This window comes from Lytechinus variegatus, chromosome 17 (assembly GCF_018143015.1).
Source record: "Lytechinus variegatus isolate NC3 chromosome 17, Lvar_3.0, whole genome shotgun sequence".
NCBI lineage: Eukaryota > Metazoa > Echinodermata > Echinoidea > Temnopleuroida > Toxopneustidae > Lytechinus > Lytechinus variegatus.
The window spans coordinates 30,756,902-30,777,619 of NC_054756.1; the positions used below are offsets into that span (position 1 = coordinate 30,756,902).

At 34.4% G+C, this 20,718-nt stretch overlaps 2 protein-coding genes across 5 annotated transcripts in view; one reads left to right on the plus strand and one right to left on the minus strand.

Annotated features, from left to right (window-relative positions):
* LOC121430958 (transmembrane protein 214-A-like) overlaps window positions 1-3,658 on the plus strand; it is a 39,049-nt gene extending 35,391 nt beyond the window's left edge. The window contains exons 16-17 of the mRNA XM_041628397.1: window positions 148-362; window positions 3,361-3,658. Of these exons, the coding sequence (XP_041484331.1) occupies window positions 148-362; window positions 3,361-3,370 (225 nt within the window). The 3' untranslated portion in view covers window positions 3,371-3,658. The remainder of the gene's footprint in view (window positions 1-147; window positions 363-3,360) is intronic.
* A 1,450-nt stretch (window positions 3,659-5,108) lies between these two features.
* Window positions 5,109-20,718, minus strand: part of LOC121430957 (putative deoxyribonuclease TATDN1) — a 40,646-nt gene continuing 25,036 nt past the window's right edge. For all 4 annotated transcript variants that reach the window (XM_041628394.1, XM_041628393.1, XM_041628395.1 and 1 more), the window contains 3 exons: window positions 13,134-13,204; window positions 12,496-12,628; window positions 5,109-7,357 (listed from right to left, as the gene is read on the minus strand). In XM_041628394.1, coding sequence (XP_041484328.1) covers window positions 7,258-7,357; window positions 12,496-12,628; window positions 13,134-13,204 — 304 coding nt within the window. In that variant the 3' untranslated portion in view covers window positions 5,109-7,257. The remainder of the gene's footprint in view (window positions 7,358-12,495; window positions 12,629-13,133; window positions 13,205-20,718) is intronic.

Genomic DNA, 20,718 nt, shown 5'->3' on the forward strand with positions numbered 1-20,718 from the left:
ACTGTATAAGAAATGAAGACAATTTTTAAAGGGAGATTCATAATTTTTCTTCATGCATTATTCAAAACAATCATTTTCTGGATTATGGAAATTTCATATATAATGAATTGAATTAAATGAACAATTACTGATTCCTTCACCAATCAGTTTCTGGCACAGACTGTTGAGATCCTTCAGCTTTTGATGGTTTGGTTGACAATATTATGGGAAGTAGTATCTGACTACGCTATTGCTGGTTGGATTGTTGTAGCGCCATACATGCAACAAGCCTGGGATGTGACTATTGTCTACATGGCCTTGGTCTGGGAAGCCATGTATCCAGTCCTGGACCAAACATGGATCATGATAAAAACAATGTTCAGGTATGACTGTATAGACCAGTTTGTAATTACTTCTTGGACAATTTTGGTCAAATGACCTTTAATTTTTAGCTCATCCGGCCCGAAGGGCAAGATGAGCTTATGCCGTTGCGTGGCGTCCGTCGTCTGCCGTCCGTCCACAATTTCAAAATGCTACTACCTCGCCATTTCAAGTCCGATTTCAATTCTGTTTGCCTTATATGATAGCACTAGGTGGGGCATTCAAAACTTCTACACAGAATTTTGAAATTCATTAAATATACTAATTTATGCGCAAAAAAATGCTACTTCTTTATTTGTTGACCAATTTTGATTTTTTGCTTCCATCTGGTAGAGCTTCATGAGGTTCACCAAACTTCTACACAGAATTTTGACCAGAACAATTTTTATGCTAATTTATGCATATTTTTAAAAATTCACATAAAATACTTCTTCATTTGTTGACCGATTTTGAATTTTTTGCTTCCATCTGGTAGAGCTTCATGAGGTTCATCAATCTTCTGCACAGAATTTTGAAATTTTGACCAGAACAATTTTTATGCTAATTTATGCGAAATTAATTTATGCATATTTTTAAAAATTCACATAAAATGCTTCATTTGTTGACCGATTTTGAATTTTTTGCTTCCATCTGGTAGACCTTCATGAGGTTCACCAATCTTGTACACAGAATTTTGAAATTTTGACTATAACAATTTTTTATGCTAATTTATGCGAAATTTATTCAGAAATCATAGAAAATGCCTCTTCTTTATTTGTTGACAGATTTTGATATTTTTTCTTCCATCCGGTAGAACTTCATGAGGCCCACCAAACTTCAACACAGAATTTTGAAAATTTTCAGTAGAAAATTATTGATGCTAATTTATGCGAAATGTATTCATAAATCACAGAAAATTCCTCTTCTTTGTTGACAGATTTTGATTTTTTTTCTTCCATCTGGTAGAGCTGCATGAGGTTCACCAAACTTGTACACAAAATTTTGAAATTTTGTGTGGAAAATTATTTATTCTAATTTATGCAAAATTTATTCATAAATCACAAAAAATGTTTTTTCTTCTTCATTTGTTAATCAATTTCATTTTTGTTTCCTTTATATGATAGCTCGAGGTGGTGATACAAAATTTAAACATAGAATTTTGAAACTCATTGAATCTGCTATATATTCATATATTTTCAAAACTCGCAAAAATTGCTTACTTATTTGTTGATTGATTTTGGTTATTTTTGTTCCATCTGAGAGCTACATTAGGTTCACCAAGATTCTACACAAAGTTTAGAAATATTGACTAGATAATAATTAATACTTAATTCATATGAAATTTATTCATAGATCACAAAAAATGCTTCTATGTCATTTCTTCATCAATTTCAGTTCTATATCCTCAATTTATGTCACCAATATAATTCACTACAGTGCCAACTGGGCTGAAATTAAAATTGTGTTAAATTGTGCTGCGAGATGCCGGATGAGCTCCACATCAGTGATGTGCTAGTTTTCATTATGATAGGAAGATTTCAGAGCAAGATATAGAAATTGAATAGATCAGGTGATTATAATATCACGTCAATGAACACTATATTAGAGAGTCAAAAGGGGCCTAAGCTTTCGATCCTAGCAGAATCTTCTTCGGAGGCAAAATGACAAACATAAAGTGGAACAACCATAATACAGACCACAGACATTCAACAGCAACACTAGAAACAAGGAGACAAAAGGGACATTAGTGAGAAGAGATGACCAATCAGGTTAATGATAAATCAGGCATAATAAACTGATGCATAAGAGTGCACTCTTATGCACCAGTTTATTATGCCTTTCTTTGTTACCTGTTTGACCCACCTCTCACTAATTCTCTTGTTATTCATCTCTTCCTCATACCCTCTATCACTGTTATGTTCCAGATCCTGCTTGATGTTGCCTGCCTCATATCTTAATCCCTCTTGGCTTGAGGTCTTTCTTTGGGCTTACTTACGCTAACGTCCCTTTGTGTCTGCCTACTCCTTTTCTTTCATCCCCTTCATTAACCTGATTGGTCATCTCTTCTCACTAATGCCCCTTTTGTCTCCTTGTTTCTAGTGTTGCTGTTGAATGTCTGTGGTCTATATTATGGTTGTTCCACTTTGTTTGTCATTTTGCCTCCGAAGAAGATTCTGCTAGGATCGAAAGCTTAGGCCCCTTTTGACTCTCTAATTTACTCCATTGGCTCTTTATTTAGATAAGCAGTTTTCAGCAGCTTCTTTTTGCCAATGAACACTATATGACGGCATTTTTTGCACTTCTACTTTGAATGCATGATAGGGCATGTTGTACAATGAACTTAGCAAAGTGTGAAATACCAGTCGTTTGTGGAGGCATCGCTGTTTTTTTTTTAAATGTGAATGAAAATTCAAAAGATTTATGAATAATCAAGACACCAAATTTGGTATTTTATATATACTTTAGTACCAATGATCTTCCTCTGATCATGCGGAACTACGAACTGGATCATTCTGAGGTGAATTCTGACTTGATGGGTGCTATTATGATAATCACACCAAAGTTTAAAGATAAATGCCAGTTGTGGTAATGATTTCAAAATAAGTTTGTACGGAATTTAATCAAATGACTACCCAAATGTCTATGTATGAATGAAAAATAAGTGCTAAAGGACTCTTAAAGAAACTGTGTAATTTCTGAGAACTTGGCAAAACAAGCATTGAAAATTTGAGCTCCATGTTGGATCTTTTCCAAAGCAATTATGATCTGGAAAAAAGTGATGTCAAAGAAACTTTTGTATCTCGTCTTTTTTAATATACTTCTTTAAGATTTGACAGTATGAAGAATTATTCTTTCAGATAAGCTAATTTTCATATTTTTATACTCTTTGAAGACCAAATTACTATTTTGGTTATTTGCCGAAAACATTCTAAGGAAATTAATGTTAGTTTAGGGGTTTCATATCGTATCATTTTTTAAAGCATATTAACTGTTATCTAATATTTGATCATTTTTTTACAGCAAGACGTAGACCCAGGATCCCAGATGAAACACCAATCCAATCATCAAGTTTCATCTGGAAATATTCTTATCCAAATTGATATTGATTTACATTTATCTCTAATATAATTGTTAAAGTCCATTAAGTTTATCTTTAAGATTCTATGAATTATGATTTAGAAAATGTCCAACATTGCACTATAAGAGATTCCAATGTATTTATTCTGTGCTTTGTATGAAGAAGCGAAGAGAGTTTGGTGCTTTAATGGCTTGCCATCTTGTAATCAATGTAATGCGTAATTCAATGCAGGTTTGACGTCTTGTGAGAAAAAAATCCTTGTTACAAGTTCACTTATTTTTTCTTTTGTCATATAATGTGTCTATATTTGGGAAATGTTAACATCTTTGTGGTTTTCTTGGATATCCTTTCAATATAATTTTGTCTTTATGTAGTCTTTGATATGTATCCTATACAGCTAGTTTCATTCAAACACTCACTGGAACTAGTGTATGATGGTACCGGTGTATTCAGGTAATGTTAGATTCACGTTTACTATGTAGTTATTGTATGAAATGCATCACATGATCAGCAAGGCTTAGCCAGGGTATTACTGATATACATAAAAGCACTCTATTACTTGCAGGTTCAGTTTATGGAATTCATGTCATTACTCAAAAACAAAGCTTCAGGAAGTAGACCAAGTGAAGCCATATTGTTGCTTATAGATATTTTGTTATGTCTACATATCTGCACATTAACCCTAAATAGACTGGGCTATTTCGACGCCTAAGAAGACTGGGGGGGGGGCTGATTCAGCCCCCCCTTATGATCTCGGCCGTCGATAGCGCGATCGCGACGAAAATTGGCACACGCGTTACCCATAGCATTATCTAAGAAACAATAACATCAAATTCTGCAAAAAATCTCATGTTTCATTAATTATGCTAATTTATGCGTAAAATCATAAGTTTGCTCTAATTAATAAAATAATGCCCCTGAAATGCTAATTTTTGTTTCACATACTCTAGATAGGCATCTGATCAAATTTATTTTTAAAAAGTTTCAACATCACATTTATTTTCTTATGTATTCTATTGTTTTCTAAATTTCTTATGTATTTCTTTGTTTTTCGACTTTTTGTTTTTTATTGTTTTTTCAATGGAAATTGTCGGGGACTTTATTTGGACCATAAAAAAGATAAAATTAATTGATTTTTAGCAGTAAAAGGAAAAATAATGATACATTTATGAATTTTAGCTAAAAACACTATTTGCATTGGATTTGTACACAAATTCACGTTTTTGAGTAATTTTTGGTCTGCATGCACTTACGAAATGTTGCGTAATTTCCGAATCGCGTACCCGGGGGTCACAATTTTGGCCTCAAAAGTTGCGCGAGACTTGAAAGTAAAAAGTCAGCGAGCGACGCGGTCAAAAAATTTTGCGCGGCGGATTTATCACGAAAAATGTCGAGGGGGGCTGAATCAGCCCCCCCCCAGTCTTTTTAGGGTTAAATGGGTACAAAGAATTGGTATTTTTCAGGATTATACATATTATGACATTCACAAGTTAAAGGTTTAGTTTGATCGTTCAATCTTTTGTACACATTTATAGACGAGTATTACCTTGCTATTTCCACTCTTGCTTCCATTATTCTACCCCCCCCCCACCACTTTCTCTTCCTTCCCCCTATCTCTCACTTTTGTTCATTTTTTGAGAAAGGTGGGCTATAGAAGGGTCATATTAAAGAACCATTTCTTTAAAGGACATTTTCGCATTTTGAATATAAAGACACCAAAATCAGTTCATAAGGCCTTCACATAACTTTTTCTTTCCATTTTCAAGAGACAAGTTTTTTTTTGTCCCATTTTCACCTGATTTTCTTAAAAATTGTGTCATAGGTCAGGACACCTGTAAATAAAGAAATACAACAGCAAAGGAAGAAAGTATGTCTTAATAGAATTACCTTTATTACTATTGTTTGACAGTGGGGGCTCTTTGATATTGTCTTTACACTTGGTCTAGATGCATTTCATGATTAACAAATTTTGGTAAAGGGTCAGAGTTGCCAGTTTGAAAAAAAATCATGGAATTCACAGAATATGGAAAGCACAAAGTTTATATGTGGCTAGACATTTTGAATTACAAAAAATACCACATAAATCATGAGAGCAAAGTCAGCCAATAATTTATTTTAGCAATGTCATTGACAAGCTTTTTCTATTCCACAGTGTATAATATATACTGGTTTTTCTTAGATATTCACTATTCTCAATTGCCTTATGTTTTTACATGTCACTTAAAAATATAAAATTTGATGTTCAGAACACAAACTTTCATTTTAGAAAATGGAAAACAGAGGAATTTATTGTGATCATTTCATGTGTAGATGTTAAACAATTACCGGTACAAGTATATTAATTTCCTGTATTTCACTTCTGATTTTTTTTGAGGCAGTTTACCGACTGAAAAAGAATATTTGCTAGTTTGTAATCCATTTTCACATTCTATGATATTGCTACCTGTACATAATTGTAACATTATGTTGGACTGGATTCATGTATGATATATGTATTGTAAGATTGGACAATTCACAGAAAGAAATTAAACAAGTTTATTTTTTTTCCATTCAGCTTACTCTTCTGATAATGCAAATATTTGTGATTGTATATTTCTTTATATTTGTGAAATACAGAATACGTTCTGTTATTGTATGAGTCTTTACTTTCATGTCCTGATGGGTTTTAATGTACATCATATAATTTCAATACTTTTAATTTCATTTTTCTTTTGTATATTACACCCGGCATCCTTAAAATCAATGAGATCATTTTTTTTGTCTCTTATGATGTCACAGGAGGCAAAAATAAGCATACCAATTGATACACAAAGCAATGCAACTTACCATAACTATGTACCATTGCTAACAATTACAAGTCTTCATACAATACCACTTCACAAGCAGTAACTAAATGACAGTTTGAATGGTAGCTATATAGGCCCTAGTGTTGTCTGAAGACTTGTGATTATTAGCAATGGTGCATAGTTATGGCAAGTTGCATAGCATTGTGTATTGTGATGCTTATTACTGCCTCCTGTGACATCACAAGAGGCAAAAAAAAACAGAGTGGATTTTAGTGGGGCGGGGCTTAGTATACTGCAGGAACATGCAAGAAAAGTGGAAAAAAATATTGAAATTATATGATGTACACATTAACTGAAGATAACATGAATTGTATGTTTTGGGACCTTTAAAGGGGAAGTTTACCCTCATGAAAAGCTCGCCCTTACGTTAAAATACCCCCAAAATGATAAGAGAAAAATCCATCAAAGATTAAAGAAGTCTTTAGAATTCAAGTTTTAGATTTGTGACATATGCACTGTGCGAGCTGCTGCCCAATATGTTGTGAAATGATTTAATATACTGAAATTTGCATTTCTTTTATTTTTTCAAATTCATGATAACATGGGAAGCTGTTCACTTATAACGTCACAAATAAAAAACAACAAATCAAATAATAGTTGTCACTATCTAAACATCCCATGTCGATCTGACAATGCAAAGGAAAGGCAGCTCAACTCAAACTAGAGTTGGCTCACACTTAATTATAAATAAATTAGTCTCTAAGATTGGACTTCTTGATATTTACTCCCCAACAACTCCAACTGAAAATGCACACATTAAGTCAAACATAAACCCCTACCTCAAACCTTATCTTAATTCTAATCCTGAAATGATTTCAAACAAAAAACCTGATTGCAACTCTAACCCTTCCCTTTTATCTTCAGAGAAATTAGTAGAGGAGCATTTGTCATGAGATCAAATGACAGATTACTGAGAGAGATGAATGTAAAGAACAGTTCAATATCAGTTTATACACAAGGGATCAAGAGAATGATGTCGCTGTAGAGAAATCATCACCTACAGAAGAACATATTTTCTGTGTTCTCAAACATAATATCAGCAAGCTCATTGATATCCTCTCCTCTTGATGCTGCCATCACCTCCAAAACTTGACTGAAATATGACAAGGAGAAAGAAAGTAATATCAAAGTGCAATCAAACCATTAGCTAAACAAACATTTGGTTACACAATATTTGCTTCTACGACAATTGCTCCAGGATTAATTTCATCTAAGATCTAGGGTAGGGGTTGGAATAGGGTTTTGTTAGGTTTCAGGTAGGAAATAATGAGTTGAATTTTGTCATTCTAATAGGAAGTGGAATTTAGAACTGAGCAATTGTCGTCGGAGAAAACGTCATGGAACCAAACATCTCAAGATATTCGCAGTCATAAAAAAATGACAACAGGATTGACAAAATATCGTATGAAAAATAATTCTTAATACACTGAAAAATTTAGTATGAACAATTGAAATGAATAAAGTGAGTTGGAGAAAAAAATTCAGACGATTCTTAACAAATAATTGAAGTATGTACAAATCATTGCTAGTGATTAATCATAGAAAATGAATACACCAGAGCAGAACAAATAATATACCAAATGAATTCAAAACTTAAGACCTTTCTAAAGGAGAATTAGGAACAATATTTCTATCAGGAATGGGACCAACATTCCCAAAAGGAGAGTGTTGTAAAATTCATGAAAAAAAATTGTATTTAATAAAAAGAGCTCAAACTATTGACCGGTACTCCAAAGTCGAAATGGTTTGAAGGTTGCATTTTAATTTCATTATAGATCAAGTTTAATTGTATGCCCATAAACTCCAGAAGCCCATTGCTTAAAACTTTTTACCTGAGAAAACTCGGGTTGATTTTACCGGAGTTTTTGCCCTGTGCTAAAGTCAATGGCAGAAATCAGACTAACCTTAGTTTTCAGTTTTTACCAGAGTTTTCTCAGGTAAAAAGTTTTATGCAACAGGCCCCAGGTATTTCTATTCTCATCTGGACTCCAAATGCATAAAGTATACTATTATTATAACTTGACCATTCTATATCAATTACCATGGCAACAATGCTAATAACCAATGAAAATTAAGAATATCATGTTTACGTTTCTATGAGATAGTTACCATTACTTTATAAAGCCTGTCACACACTACATCATCCGACTATCACACATTTTTTAAAAGAAACAGCAAATCGTGAAAGCTCCAAGAAGTAAAATTATTTTATTTGAAGTTCAGCATAAAGTTATAAATATCTCAACTAAAATTTACCTTTACTGCAAGCCTTGTGGTTGGAGTAAAAGGGATACTACATGCTGAAATTTATGTTTTGAACAGATAAAGAACAATCAGACAAAACAAAACAGAAAATTTCATCACAATCGGACAAGGATTACCAAAGCTATTGCACTTTAAAGAATTGCATTATTCCAGTGAAATAATTCTCGGCAGTTCACATGAATATTCAATGAGCAAACTGATGATGTCATATCCCCACTTGTTCTTTTGTATTATTACGTTTCTTAAAACATTTTCTGGGAAGAACTTGACCCTTAATCTCCCGGGGTATTTTGATTCTTGTCATTCCAGGGGGGGGGGAGCGTTATGGCCCCCCTTAAGCATTCCTAACAATTGTGAATGAAAAAAATTCCGGTACCAAGACCGATTTCTTATGTATTTCTAAAACAGTTTTTTTGTTTTTTTAAATTTCTTATGTATTTCTTTGTTTTTTACTTTTTGTTTTTTAATGTTTTTTCGATGGACATTTTGGGTCTGACATATGCACTTACATAATGTTGCGCAATGTCGTAACCGCGTACCCGGGCGTTACAAATTTGCGCGAGACTTGAAAGTAAAAAGTCAGCGGCGAGGTCAAAAAAATTTGTGCCGCAGATATATCGCGAAAATTGTCGAGGGAGGGCCATTATGGCCCCCCCCCCCAGGGAGGGTTAAAAAAGACTGGACTGACATCTGATAGTGCATTTGATATTCATTCCTGCAACTTATTTCATGATAAGGGAGACATTTCATTCACACATTGTATAAACAAGTGGAATGCCTCTGGCCGTCTCACCTGCATCATGCGATTCAACATAGCAGCAGTGCTGACTTTGAAAACTACTATAACTCGCACAAGATGTTCAGTGATACTTGGTTACTCTTATTTCCACGTTTTATGAACTAGACCAATACACTTACAGAGATAGGATGGTACATGTAATTCAACAAATACCCCCATTATGGCCAGTTCATTGACCTTTGACCTTGGTCATGTGACCTAAAATGTGCACAGAATGTTCAGTGATACTTGATTACTCTTATGTCCAAGTTTTATGAACTAGACCAACATACTTTCAAAGTTATGATGGTAATTCAACAAATACCCCAATTCGGCCAAAGTTCATTGACCCTAAATGACCTTTGACCTTGATCATGTGACCTGAAACTTGCACAGGATGTTCAGTGATACTTGATTACTATTATGTCCAAGTTTCATGAATCAGATCCAAAAACTTTTAAAGTTTTGATTGTAATTCAACAGATACCCCTAAATCGGCCAAAGTTCATTGACCCTAAATGACCTTTGACCTTCGTAATGTGACATGAAACTCATGCAGGATATTTGGTGATACTTGATTAACCGTATGTCAAAGTTTAATATACTAGGTCCATATACTTTCTAAGTTATGATGCCATTTCAAAAACTTAACCTTAGGTTAAGATTTGATGTTGACGCCGCCGCCGGAATAGCGGCGCCTATAGTCTCACTCTGCTATGCAGGTGAGACAAAAATGAGACAAACAAACATGATTTCATGTAATAACATAAGAAACAGGAAAGTGAGGATGTTATGATGACATTTCAGAAACTTAACCTCAGGTTAAGATTTTGATGTTGATTCCCCAACATTGTCTAAGTTCATTGACCCTAAATGACCTTTGACCTTGGTCATGTGACATGAAACTCTAATAGGATGTTCAGTAATACTTGATTAATCTTATGGCCAAGTTTCATGAACTAGGTCCATATACTTTCTAAGTTATGATGCCATTTCAAAAACTTAACCTTAGGTTAAGATTTGATGTTGACGCCGCCGCCGGAATAGCGGCGCCTATAGTCTCACTCTGCTATGCAGGTGAGACAAAAATGAGACAAACAAACATGATTTCATGTAATAACATAAGAAACAGGAAAGTGAGGATGTGACATCATCAGTCCACCTAATGTATACTGTTTTCACAAAATATTGCTGAACTTTAAATTTCAAGAATTTACAATAATACTTCCAAAAGAACGATACGATACTAAATTGAAGATAAAAATAAAGAATAGAACATAACATTATAATAAACGAACATGTTTCGAGGTGTCGCACCTCATCCTCTGCCTGAAAATTATTAACAGAGTCATTGGTATTTATACAGTTAGGATGTCAAGTAAAAATTTCAAGAATGTAGTTACACAGGATTACAAGGTGTGAAATCAATTGTTAAATGGAATGAAGTAAAAAAAAGTTTACAAAGTCTATGGATTTATCAGAAAGGGGTAGGTTAAATTAAATGGATAACATTGTGTGGTAATTGTACACCTGTTGGTTTAGTTGAGGTTGTTTCCATTTGATGAAAAGCCCTTCTTTTATTTTTAGTTGAAAATCTGTTTGAGCAGTATCGAGAATTTTGAAACAGTGGGTACTGCATTCTAACAAGCATTGAGGTTTTTCCTTCAAATTCTCGATACAAGTATCGAGATGAGGTTCAAACCTTTCATGACTATTTAAACTCCAGGCATCCCAATATAAATTTCACTGTTGAAAAGGAAGAACATGGACAATTGCCCTTTTTAGATATTTTAATCAACAATAGCACAGATGTTTATACTACTTCAGTCTTTCATCAGAAGAATTACACTGGGTTGTATACAAATTTTCTCAGCTTTTCTTGTTACAAATACAAAACCGGATGATAAGAACATTGATAGATAGGGCTTACAAAATTTGCAGTCACTCTCATCTCTTTGATACTAGTATCGAGAATTTGAAAAAGGTGTTGAACAGAAACATGTACCCAGGTTGGTTGATCGAAAGGTCATTGAACCAATACCTTCAAAACATCCAAAACCCAAAAATGGTCAGGAGAAAAAAGACTACAAGATTTTTCAAGTTACCTTATATTGGTAAAGCATCAAAGGAACTTGAAAAGAGAATCAACATGATGGTTAAACAATATTGCCAAGATCTTCATATTACTCTTTCTTTCTCATCTTTCAAGCTCAGTTCTTTACTTTCTGTGAAAGACTCCATTCCCCAGGAGCTTCGTGCTCGTGTCGTATATCAATTTACATGTGCGAGATCTAAAGCTCGCTATATTGGTCAAACCAAGCGTCATCATACGACACGAGTACAGGAGCACCTGGGGAAGGACAAGAACTCCCATATCTAGAAACGCCTGCAATCATTACCTCAATGCTTGTTAGAATGCAATATCCCACTGTTTCAAAATTCTTGATATTGCTCAAACAGATTTTAAACTAAAAATAAAAGAAGGGCTTTTCATCAAATGGAAACAACCTCAACTAAACCAACAGGTGTACAATTACCACATAATGTTATCCATTTAATTTAATCTACCCCTATCTGATAAATCCATAGACTTTGTAAACTTTTTTTTTTACTTCATTCCATTTAACAATTGATTTCACACCATGTAATCCTGTGTAACTACATTCTTGAAATTTTTACTTGACATCCTAACTGTATAAATACCAATGACTCTGTTACTAATTTTCAGGCTGAGGATGAGGTGCGACACCTCGAAACATGTTCGTTTATTAAAATGTTATGTTCTATTCTTTATTTTTGTCTTCAATTTACAATGTTATTTGTTGTCCAAATTCGATGAAATTTCAGCATTTTACACTGTGAATTTACTCTTACATTAATTCTTAACATTTTCAGCCTGGAGCATCCCTTTAAGTAAAAATTGGCTTTAAGTCGCAGCCAATGATGACACTATGAAAATTTGTAAATTGAATTCGTTTTTATTCCTATAGGGAGTCTCAGAAAAGACTAGAATTTGGTTTTTAACATTCATACCACTATTTTGAACTCTGATCATTAATAGTTCATAGGTAGAAAATAATGTTCCTTCAAGTGCTATTACATTTTGTTTGAAAGTCATCCAACTCTATAAAGCCTGTCACACATTACATCATCCGACTAGTGGATATTGAACAGGGTCATGTACTTACATAATATGACATGGTTCATTCCTTCCTTTAACACAGTTATCTTCTTCCCATTTCTCTTTCTTCTTGGTAGGGAACTTAGTTTGGACATGTTTGAATCCAGCATGAGTTGCTTTCACTTCACACCAGGGTGCATCTATATCAATAAGAAGGTTTTTAAAATGATGATATAAATCCCAATCAAACATTTGGCTTAAATTTATCACATTCATCACTGAGCCAAGTTGGCTCAGTCGGTAAAGTGTCTGCCCGTCGAACCAAAGATCGTGGGTTCGAGTCCACCCTGGGTGGATGGCTGAAGCCAGTGCGTTGTATGTAAACGTCTCTCCCCTGTTTCATAGCTGCAGGCTATGTTTCAGTGGAAAACATGTTAAATGGAGGTATCATGCATGTTAGGAACTCACAGCACTATTCAAATAAGAGTAGGGGGAAACACCGGTGTAGTGGTCCACCTGCAAGCCCCCAACCAGTTGGAGGAGACCTGCTGGTCACATTTCTGTTCGTGCGCCCTTCTTGGCGACCCAGATTGGCTGGCTCCTTCAAAAATGAGCCTTAGAATGTCTTTGACAGATATATGGTGCTATAAAAATGCTGTGCATCATCATCACATGACTACTGTTACTATTGACCAGTGTTCCTACCTGTTTCAATCATCAACCTGTCCTTTGGTATCGTGCACATTGCTTCTATGTTCTCTGCTGTCTTCAGTGAACTGTATAGAAGAAGAATTTTTAGAAGGTGAGAATAAAATTTACGTATTTCAATTTGAATGGACAAATTCACAATATCTTTCATAATGTAATAACCTCTCTATCATCTTGTATGCAAATAATCTTATTTATATACAAAGACATTCATGAAAAAGAGTCAATATATATCATACATTTTGCCTGCAATAGAATCATATTGGCCCAAGTCCTTAGAAGAGTTCAATATGTTTATTCTATGGGCAATACAATTGATGTTCCTAAAAAAAGAGGAGTCAGTCATTATTAATATTATTATTACCAGTTTACCTACATGTACAACTGCATAATGTGTAATTCATGTTATTATTTGGAACAATTTAAATGCCTGTTGCTTGTCACTTCTTCTTATTTCAGGTAATTCATAAACCTGCTGAAGCAGTCCTGGCTAAGTGTAATACCTAAATGGTTGTCACACAGGTACGCACTATTTATGGCGTGCTCATACAGTGCGTCCCACAAGTAAGGAAACCCATATTTAGATCCAGATATAACAATCATTGAATATGTTTAGATCATAAATTTAACCTCAATTGTAAGAATAAAATCTCTACTTTGATTTGAGACCAAATGCGTTGTGAATTGTTCATGCATTGCAGAGAAAAAACAAAAACTGAGGCATGTCAGAAAAAAAATTATGCAGAATCTGCATCCCATTTAGAGATTAGTGAAAGAAATAAAGAATACAAAAGATACTGTATATGCAAATGAGCCATCCCTTTCTTACGTAAGGTTGTCACATCCTTAACAAATTTCAACCCATTTTTCTCCACAACTTGGTTTTGACAGTGCATTTCATTACACTTCCAGATCATCAATGCATGAACTACATATATTCATATCATATTTGGTATCAAATAAAGCAGAACAAGTGTGTCGCTGGGGCAAGCACATCATATGCCCAACGTGTAACATGAACAAGTAAAATGCCTCTGGCCGTCTCACCTGCATCATGCAGTTCAACATAGCAGCAGTGCTGGCTTTGAAAACTACTATAACTCGCACAAGATGTTCAGTGATACTTGGTTACTCTTATTTCCACGTTTTATGAACTAGACCAATACACTTACAGAGATAGGATGGTAATTCAACAAATACCCCCAATGTGGCCAAAGTTCATTGACCTCACATGACCTTCGACCTTGATCATGTGACCTGAATCTTGCACAGGATATTCAGTGATACTTGATTACTCTTATGTCCAAGTTTCAAAAGTCAGATCAAAAAACTTGCAAAGTTATGATGGTAATTCAACAGATACCCCCATTATGGCCAAAGTTCATTGACCTTTGACCTTGGTCATGTGACCTAAAATGCACACAGGATGTTCAGTGATACTAGATTACTCTTATGTCCAAGTTTTATGAACTAGACCAACATACTTTCAAAGTTATGATGGTAATTCAACAAATACCCCCAATTCGGCCAAAGTTCATTGACCCTAAATGACCTTTGACCTTGATCATGTGACCTGAAACTTGCACAGGATGTTCAGTGATACTTGATTACTATTATGTCCAAGTTTCATGAATCAGATCCAAAAACTTTTAAAGTTTTGATTGTAATTCAACAGATACACCCAAATTGGCCAAAGTTCATTGACCCTAAATGACCTTTGACCTTGGTCATGTGACGTGAAACTCATGCAGGATGTTTGGTGATACTTGATTAAGCTTATGTCCAAGTTTAATGAACTAGGTCCATATATTTTCTAAGTTATGATGACATTTCAAAACCTTAACCTCAGGTTAAGATTTCGATGTTGATTCCCCCAACATGGTCTAAGTTCATTGACCCTAAATGACCTTTGACCTTGGTCATGTGACATGAAACTCTAATAGGATGTTTAGTAATACTTGATTAACCTTATGGCCAAGTTTCATGAACTAGGTCCATATACTTTCTAAGTTATGATGTCATTTCAAAAACTTAACCTTAGCAAGACAGTTAAGATTTGATGTTGACGCCGCCGTCGCCGTCGGAAAAGCGGCGCCTATAGTCTCACTCTGCTATGCAGGTGAGACAAAAATGGAGTTATTGGACAAGCAAGAAAAGTAGAAGGTGGCGACTTGACCTCAAAAGTGATAGAATTCCTGGGATTCATGCTAGTATCATGCACACCAAATTACATGAGCCTAGGTTAAGCTAAACTGAAGTTATCACGTTTTTAAGAACTTCAGAAGGGCAAGATGAAAAGATGCAACTGTGGCCTTGACCTTTTGACCTCAAAATCAATGGGCTTCCTGGGATCCATGCTAGTATCATACACATCAAATTATATGAGCCTAGGTTAGGTCAAACTGAAGTTTATAAGGAAAAGATTTCATTATTACATAATTAAAACACCGTAAAGCGGTTTGCCATATTGAAAAATATAATTGGGAGTCCTCAGTTCCTTTTTTGTGGGACACACTGTATTTGCGTTTATGCATCATACGCTGCATGCATGGAAAGAGCCATACCCAGTACTCACCATACCACACATTATCTAAGCTACAATTCACAGACTAGTTCCAACAAGTTTCTGCAAATATTGCCCACTGCCTAATTTACACACAAGCCAATGAGAAAACCCAAAAGAGAGAGAATATGCTATGATATTGACCGTTGTTAAAGCAAATAATGCAAAATGTGGATTCTGATTGCCATGGAAAAACACATGGTATATAGTCCAGTCAATCTAGCCAGAATAGGGGGGTGACCCGCCACTAATTGCAACACTTGATTTTCCACTGCTATGCCTTCCAGGAAGGTCCCCTTAACAACATACTAAAAGTCCCCAAAAATCCAAGCAGTGGAAATTTATGAAATTTGCATATTATGCAAATTAGCCATAAAAATGTAGAAAAATAAGGAAAATAGTCCAATAATAAGCGAAAATTAATGATAAATAACGGTATTCAATGTTTTTATTCAAAAGCGCCAGCGAATCGACCTAATTTGCATATTATGCAAATAAGCATCCTTATATGGAAGAAATGTCAAGATATTGTGATTGTTCTCATATAGACTGCTTGAAAACATGTCATTTATGTAGACATTTTTGCTACTATCACTAAGCAGGAGAATTCATCACAATGCCTGAAAATTAATTTGCATATTATGCAAATTAGCCATTAAAAATAGAAAATAAGGAAAATAACCCAAAAATTATAAATCAAATGTCAAAAGCAACCAATTTGAACAAAATTTCATGATGAATAAATAAGTACAGGGTCATTCCATGCCAATTCACCCAATGAATGTGCAATTTTGCACCCGACCGTCTCAGAATTCGTTGTAATTTGGTATACATAAAATTCAACATGGCCCAAGCACAAAACAAAAAAATAAGTCCAATCGGTCCGTCGGTTCTCGCGCTACGGCCCGCCCTTTTCTTCTTGTTTTGACAAAAATGGGAGTGACCTTCAACTTTCAATGGCCACTGCGTCGTTACGTGTTGACCAATTTTCATGAAACTGATACCATTTGATAGGAAATTCAGAGAGGAATCCAAAACATGCATCGAATAATGTATTGGAGCAATTTATAAGGTCATGACCTTTGACCTTAACTTTGACCTTGAGTTTGACCCCCGGACAAATAATTTTTTAACTTTATTTTCGTATATATTAATTTTTGGTATGATATTGACAAAATATGTTATAATCAATGATGATATTTTATTTCTTCACATTTAAAAACTCTTCCAAAAATACCATGAAATTTCACTTTAGTCCCACACACTAATATTCATGTTAGTAAAGTGTTTACCAGTTACATGATTTCTTCCAATCTTCAGTTACAGCATGCAAACACATGAAAGAAATTAAGCTTAATCACTTTACAAATAAAAGATTAAACCTTTATGCTCATGAATAGGTATCTGTTTAGGCATTTTATGATTCAGCAATATATATCATATACATATATATACATGTATATATTTTGATGATAAAAGTGAAGACTTTACTACCATGAATATATATGATATATATTGCCAAACATCAAAATGAATATATATTGATGCACATCAAAATGCCTAAACAGATACCTATTCATGAGCATAAAGGTTTAATCTTTTATTTGTGAACTGATTAAGCTTAATTTCTTTTCAATCCTCTACCTGTCAGTCTACAGGTTTTGACAGTCCGTTGGTGAGTAATTGATGTACCATTGTTATTAATAACACCAAAAATGTATCTTTTCTGAGCAAATAAAGATTGCTGTCCTATGTATATTTTAAATGCTAATAAATCTTCCATTGATTTGAAATTGACAGAAAGTGCCTTCTGACCAGTTGTGAAAAAATGAGGCTTTACAAAGGCTTACACTTATCTTGTAATTATATTTACTTAAGGTAAAAATGTGAAGTTTGGTCATAATGACATGGGCTTCACTTTGTCTTGTCTTTCCGTTAATGCCCACAATCATTATATTGATTATTATGGCATATGAACACCAAGATTGACTTGAATTTTTGCCGGGACCGGCAGATACAATGCACCGGGTAAACACCCCACTCTTTGAGGAATAGTGTATTGTTTTAATGTGCATAGGTTGTGACTCTCCTATACACGGTACCAACATTTGCGTCCTTTACGATGGAATGTTTTCCAACTGCGTTCACACCTGCACTGAATAGAGTGGTGAGGCACGCTAACACACAACGCTATAGTATAAGTATCAGATTTTTTGTGATAATATAATTAGTTCTTAGATTTTGAATAACTTTTAAATAGGGCTGTGATCTTAAAGTCAATATAAGGATTAGTATTATTATTATTGCCGTTGACATTAACTATTTTTAGAGTAGTTTCATTTAGTTTGTTTTCCGGATGACGATTTGATCTCATTTCTTTTTAACATAGGATCTTTCCAGAGGATGCATGGTGATGAGGTATCACAGTCATCTGTCAGTAGAATGGTCAAAGATGTGTCAGAAGCTATTGCAAGAAGGAAGAGGCAATTCATGACCTTTCCTGCAACGAGAGAAGAAGTTGAAACAACCCAGCAGCAATTTTACGACTACTGCAGATTTCCAGGGTCATTGGTGCGATTGATGGGACCCATGTTTACATCCAGAGTCCTGGTGGTGAAGAAGCCTTGTACTTTTTGAACAGGAAGAACAGATATTCCATCAATGTACAGGTAAGTAAATTTGTATTTCCCATCCGAAATTCAAACTTTTGGGGAAAATCAAATCAATTTTCAACCAAATAGTTCCAGAATTATGTGAATAATGCAATATTATTTAGGCCAGCTCAATTACTTTTTTTGAAGCTCCAAAAATCTGGACTGCTCCACTGTCAACACGTGAACGAGCTAAATATTGTGGTGGGAGGGAAGGGGGGATGAAGAGCACCCTGAAACGTTTAAAATATGAAACCTTTGAATAGCCAAGAGGTGTTCGAAATTAACAGAAGAAATAGAAATGCCAACATGCTACACAATGTATTATAAAAAAAATGATTAATGGCTTCCTCAAATGAATGTTTGTTAAATATGTTTCTGCATTCGTTATTTAGATTAATGTTTAAAAGTAAACCGGGCATGGTGATCAGTGGTAGAGCGTAGGCCTCATGAATGCGAGGTCGTGGGTTTAATTCTCAACCGAGTCATACAAAAAAAAATTCCACACATGTGCATAGTCTTTTTGCCAGTCATTAATGAATACATCAAAAATATAATGAATAAGAACACCATCCGTTTGATCCTCCATAATAGGGTTATCGAATGCTAGATTACACAAAATCCAAGGAAATCAAATAAGCATTTAAATTTCAAATACAGTCGGGTTTTTGTATTCCCTTGTAAAATTATTAACCTAACATGTAATATCAGGTTAATAGTAGATCAAACTTTTTTTCATGTATTTATTTTTCCCCTTTTTTTGTACCGACTCCCACACACCACTCTGCAAGGTTCTGGATGCCACAAGTGAATGCTACCATTTGAGAATGGATATATGCCCATCCCCTTTCCCTTGATAACTAATTACTGTATGACTTGTATATTGGTTAATCTATGATTATGGGCGGGGAATTTAACTGCTTCCAATACAGAATATCAGGATGCAAGCAGGGAAAAGAATACTCAAGGGCTACGGATGAATTTGCCCCTGTACTGCCGAAAAAGCCATGTTAAACTTAACAAGAAAAGCCCCCAAAAAATCTCATAGGGTCCATTGTTAACTGTACATGTATTACAATACAAAAGTGAAAATTATGGCTTGTCCCCAAAGTAGTCCTGCAAAAATATTAATTTTTTCCCCCTCTGATTGGTCATTTTTGTATTTATTATATAATGGCTAGTTCACAAGACAAGGAATAAAAAAGTGAAAGCTGGAAAGACTATATAATACATAATCAGAATAAATAATATGTATTTTGATTAACATGGAGGGCATTCAAGTTCTGTAATTTTCCTATTTAGAATGTAATTCAGAATGCAAATGCAGTTGTATGCTACACTGGGAAACAAACATCCTACACAAAGAGCAGTATCCTGTTGTTCTTGTCAAGAAGTTATTTGACTGTTCCTACCATGATTCTGTATGTACACATTTCTCATCAATGCACCTTGTATGCCTGGTTAGCTGCAGTACTTGTAAAATTGTCTGTTGATAAGGGGCCTGTTGCATAAAACTTTTTACCTGAGAAAACTCTGGTAAAAACTGAAAACTAAGGTTAGTCTGATTTCTGCCATTGACTTTAATACAGGGCAAAAACTCCGGTAAAAACAACCTGAGTTTTCTCCGGTAAAAAGTTTTATGCAACAGGCCCCTGTATTAATTTCTTCTTTCAATGTTTGAAACATCATGATTGCTTCATCCTCCTTGCATTAGTTTTCTACCGTTTTTGATCACTCTTATAGCTGTGATATTGATGCCTCATCATAGTGTCAATCGTAGAGCTGTCATTACCTGTAGTATATATTTTTTGGGTTCCTTTCAAAAATATCTTCAAGCATGTTGATGATGTAATGTACTGGTACTTCTTCATCATACAATTCAAAATAATAATGATATGCAACTTTTAGTCTAGTCTTAGGAATTAGGAAATATAAAATTATTGAACGTTCATGTGCATAAGGTACATAGACACAATGGCAAAGAACTGTGTCTGAATTCCACTTTATTGACGTTTGTTTTATGCATAATAGATATTTCTTCAATTTTATTGACATTGGCGGTCTAATGAATATATTTATATATATATATATATGCACTGATAAAAATATATAGAAGTCTCCTTACAAGTGATGGCATGTGTGATTGGAACATGCTCTCTGATAAATAATTTTCGTAAATGAAAATTTTGATGAAAGAACTTGTATGTAAAATACTTGAGCTTTCTAAAAGACAAGATAAGGAGCATTAAAAGATACTGTTTCAGTTAATGCCATTTGTGTCAAAGGGTGGAACTACCTCTTACAGGTTGAGATCTGAAGTAATTTCACATCAAAGTGAAATAAACAAAAAGGATATAAGGCATTCATA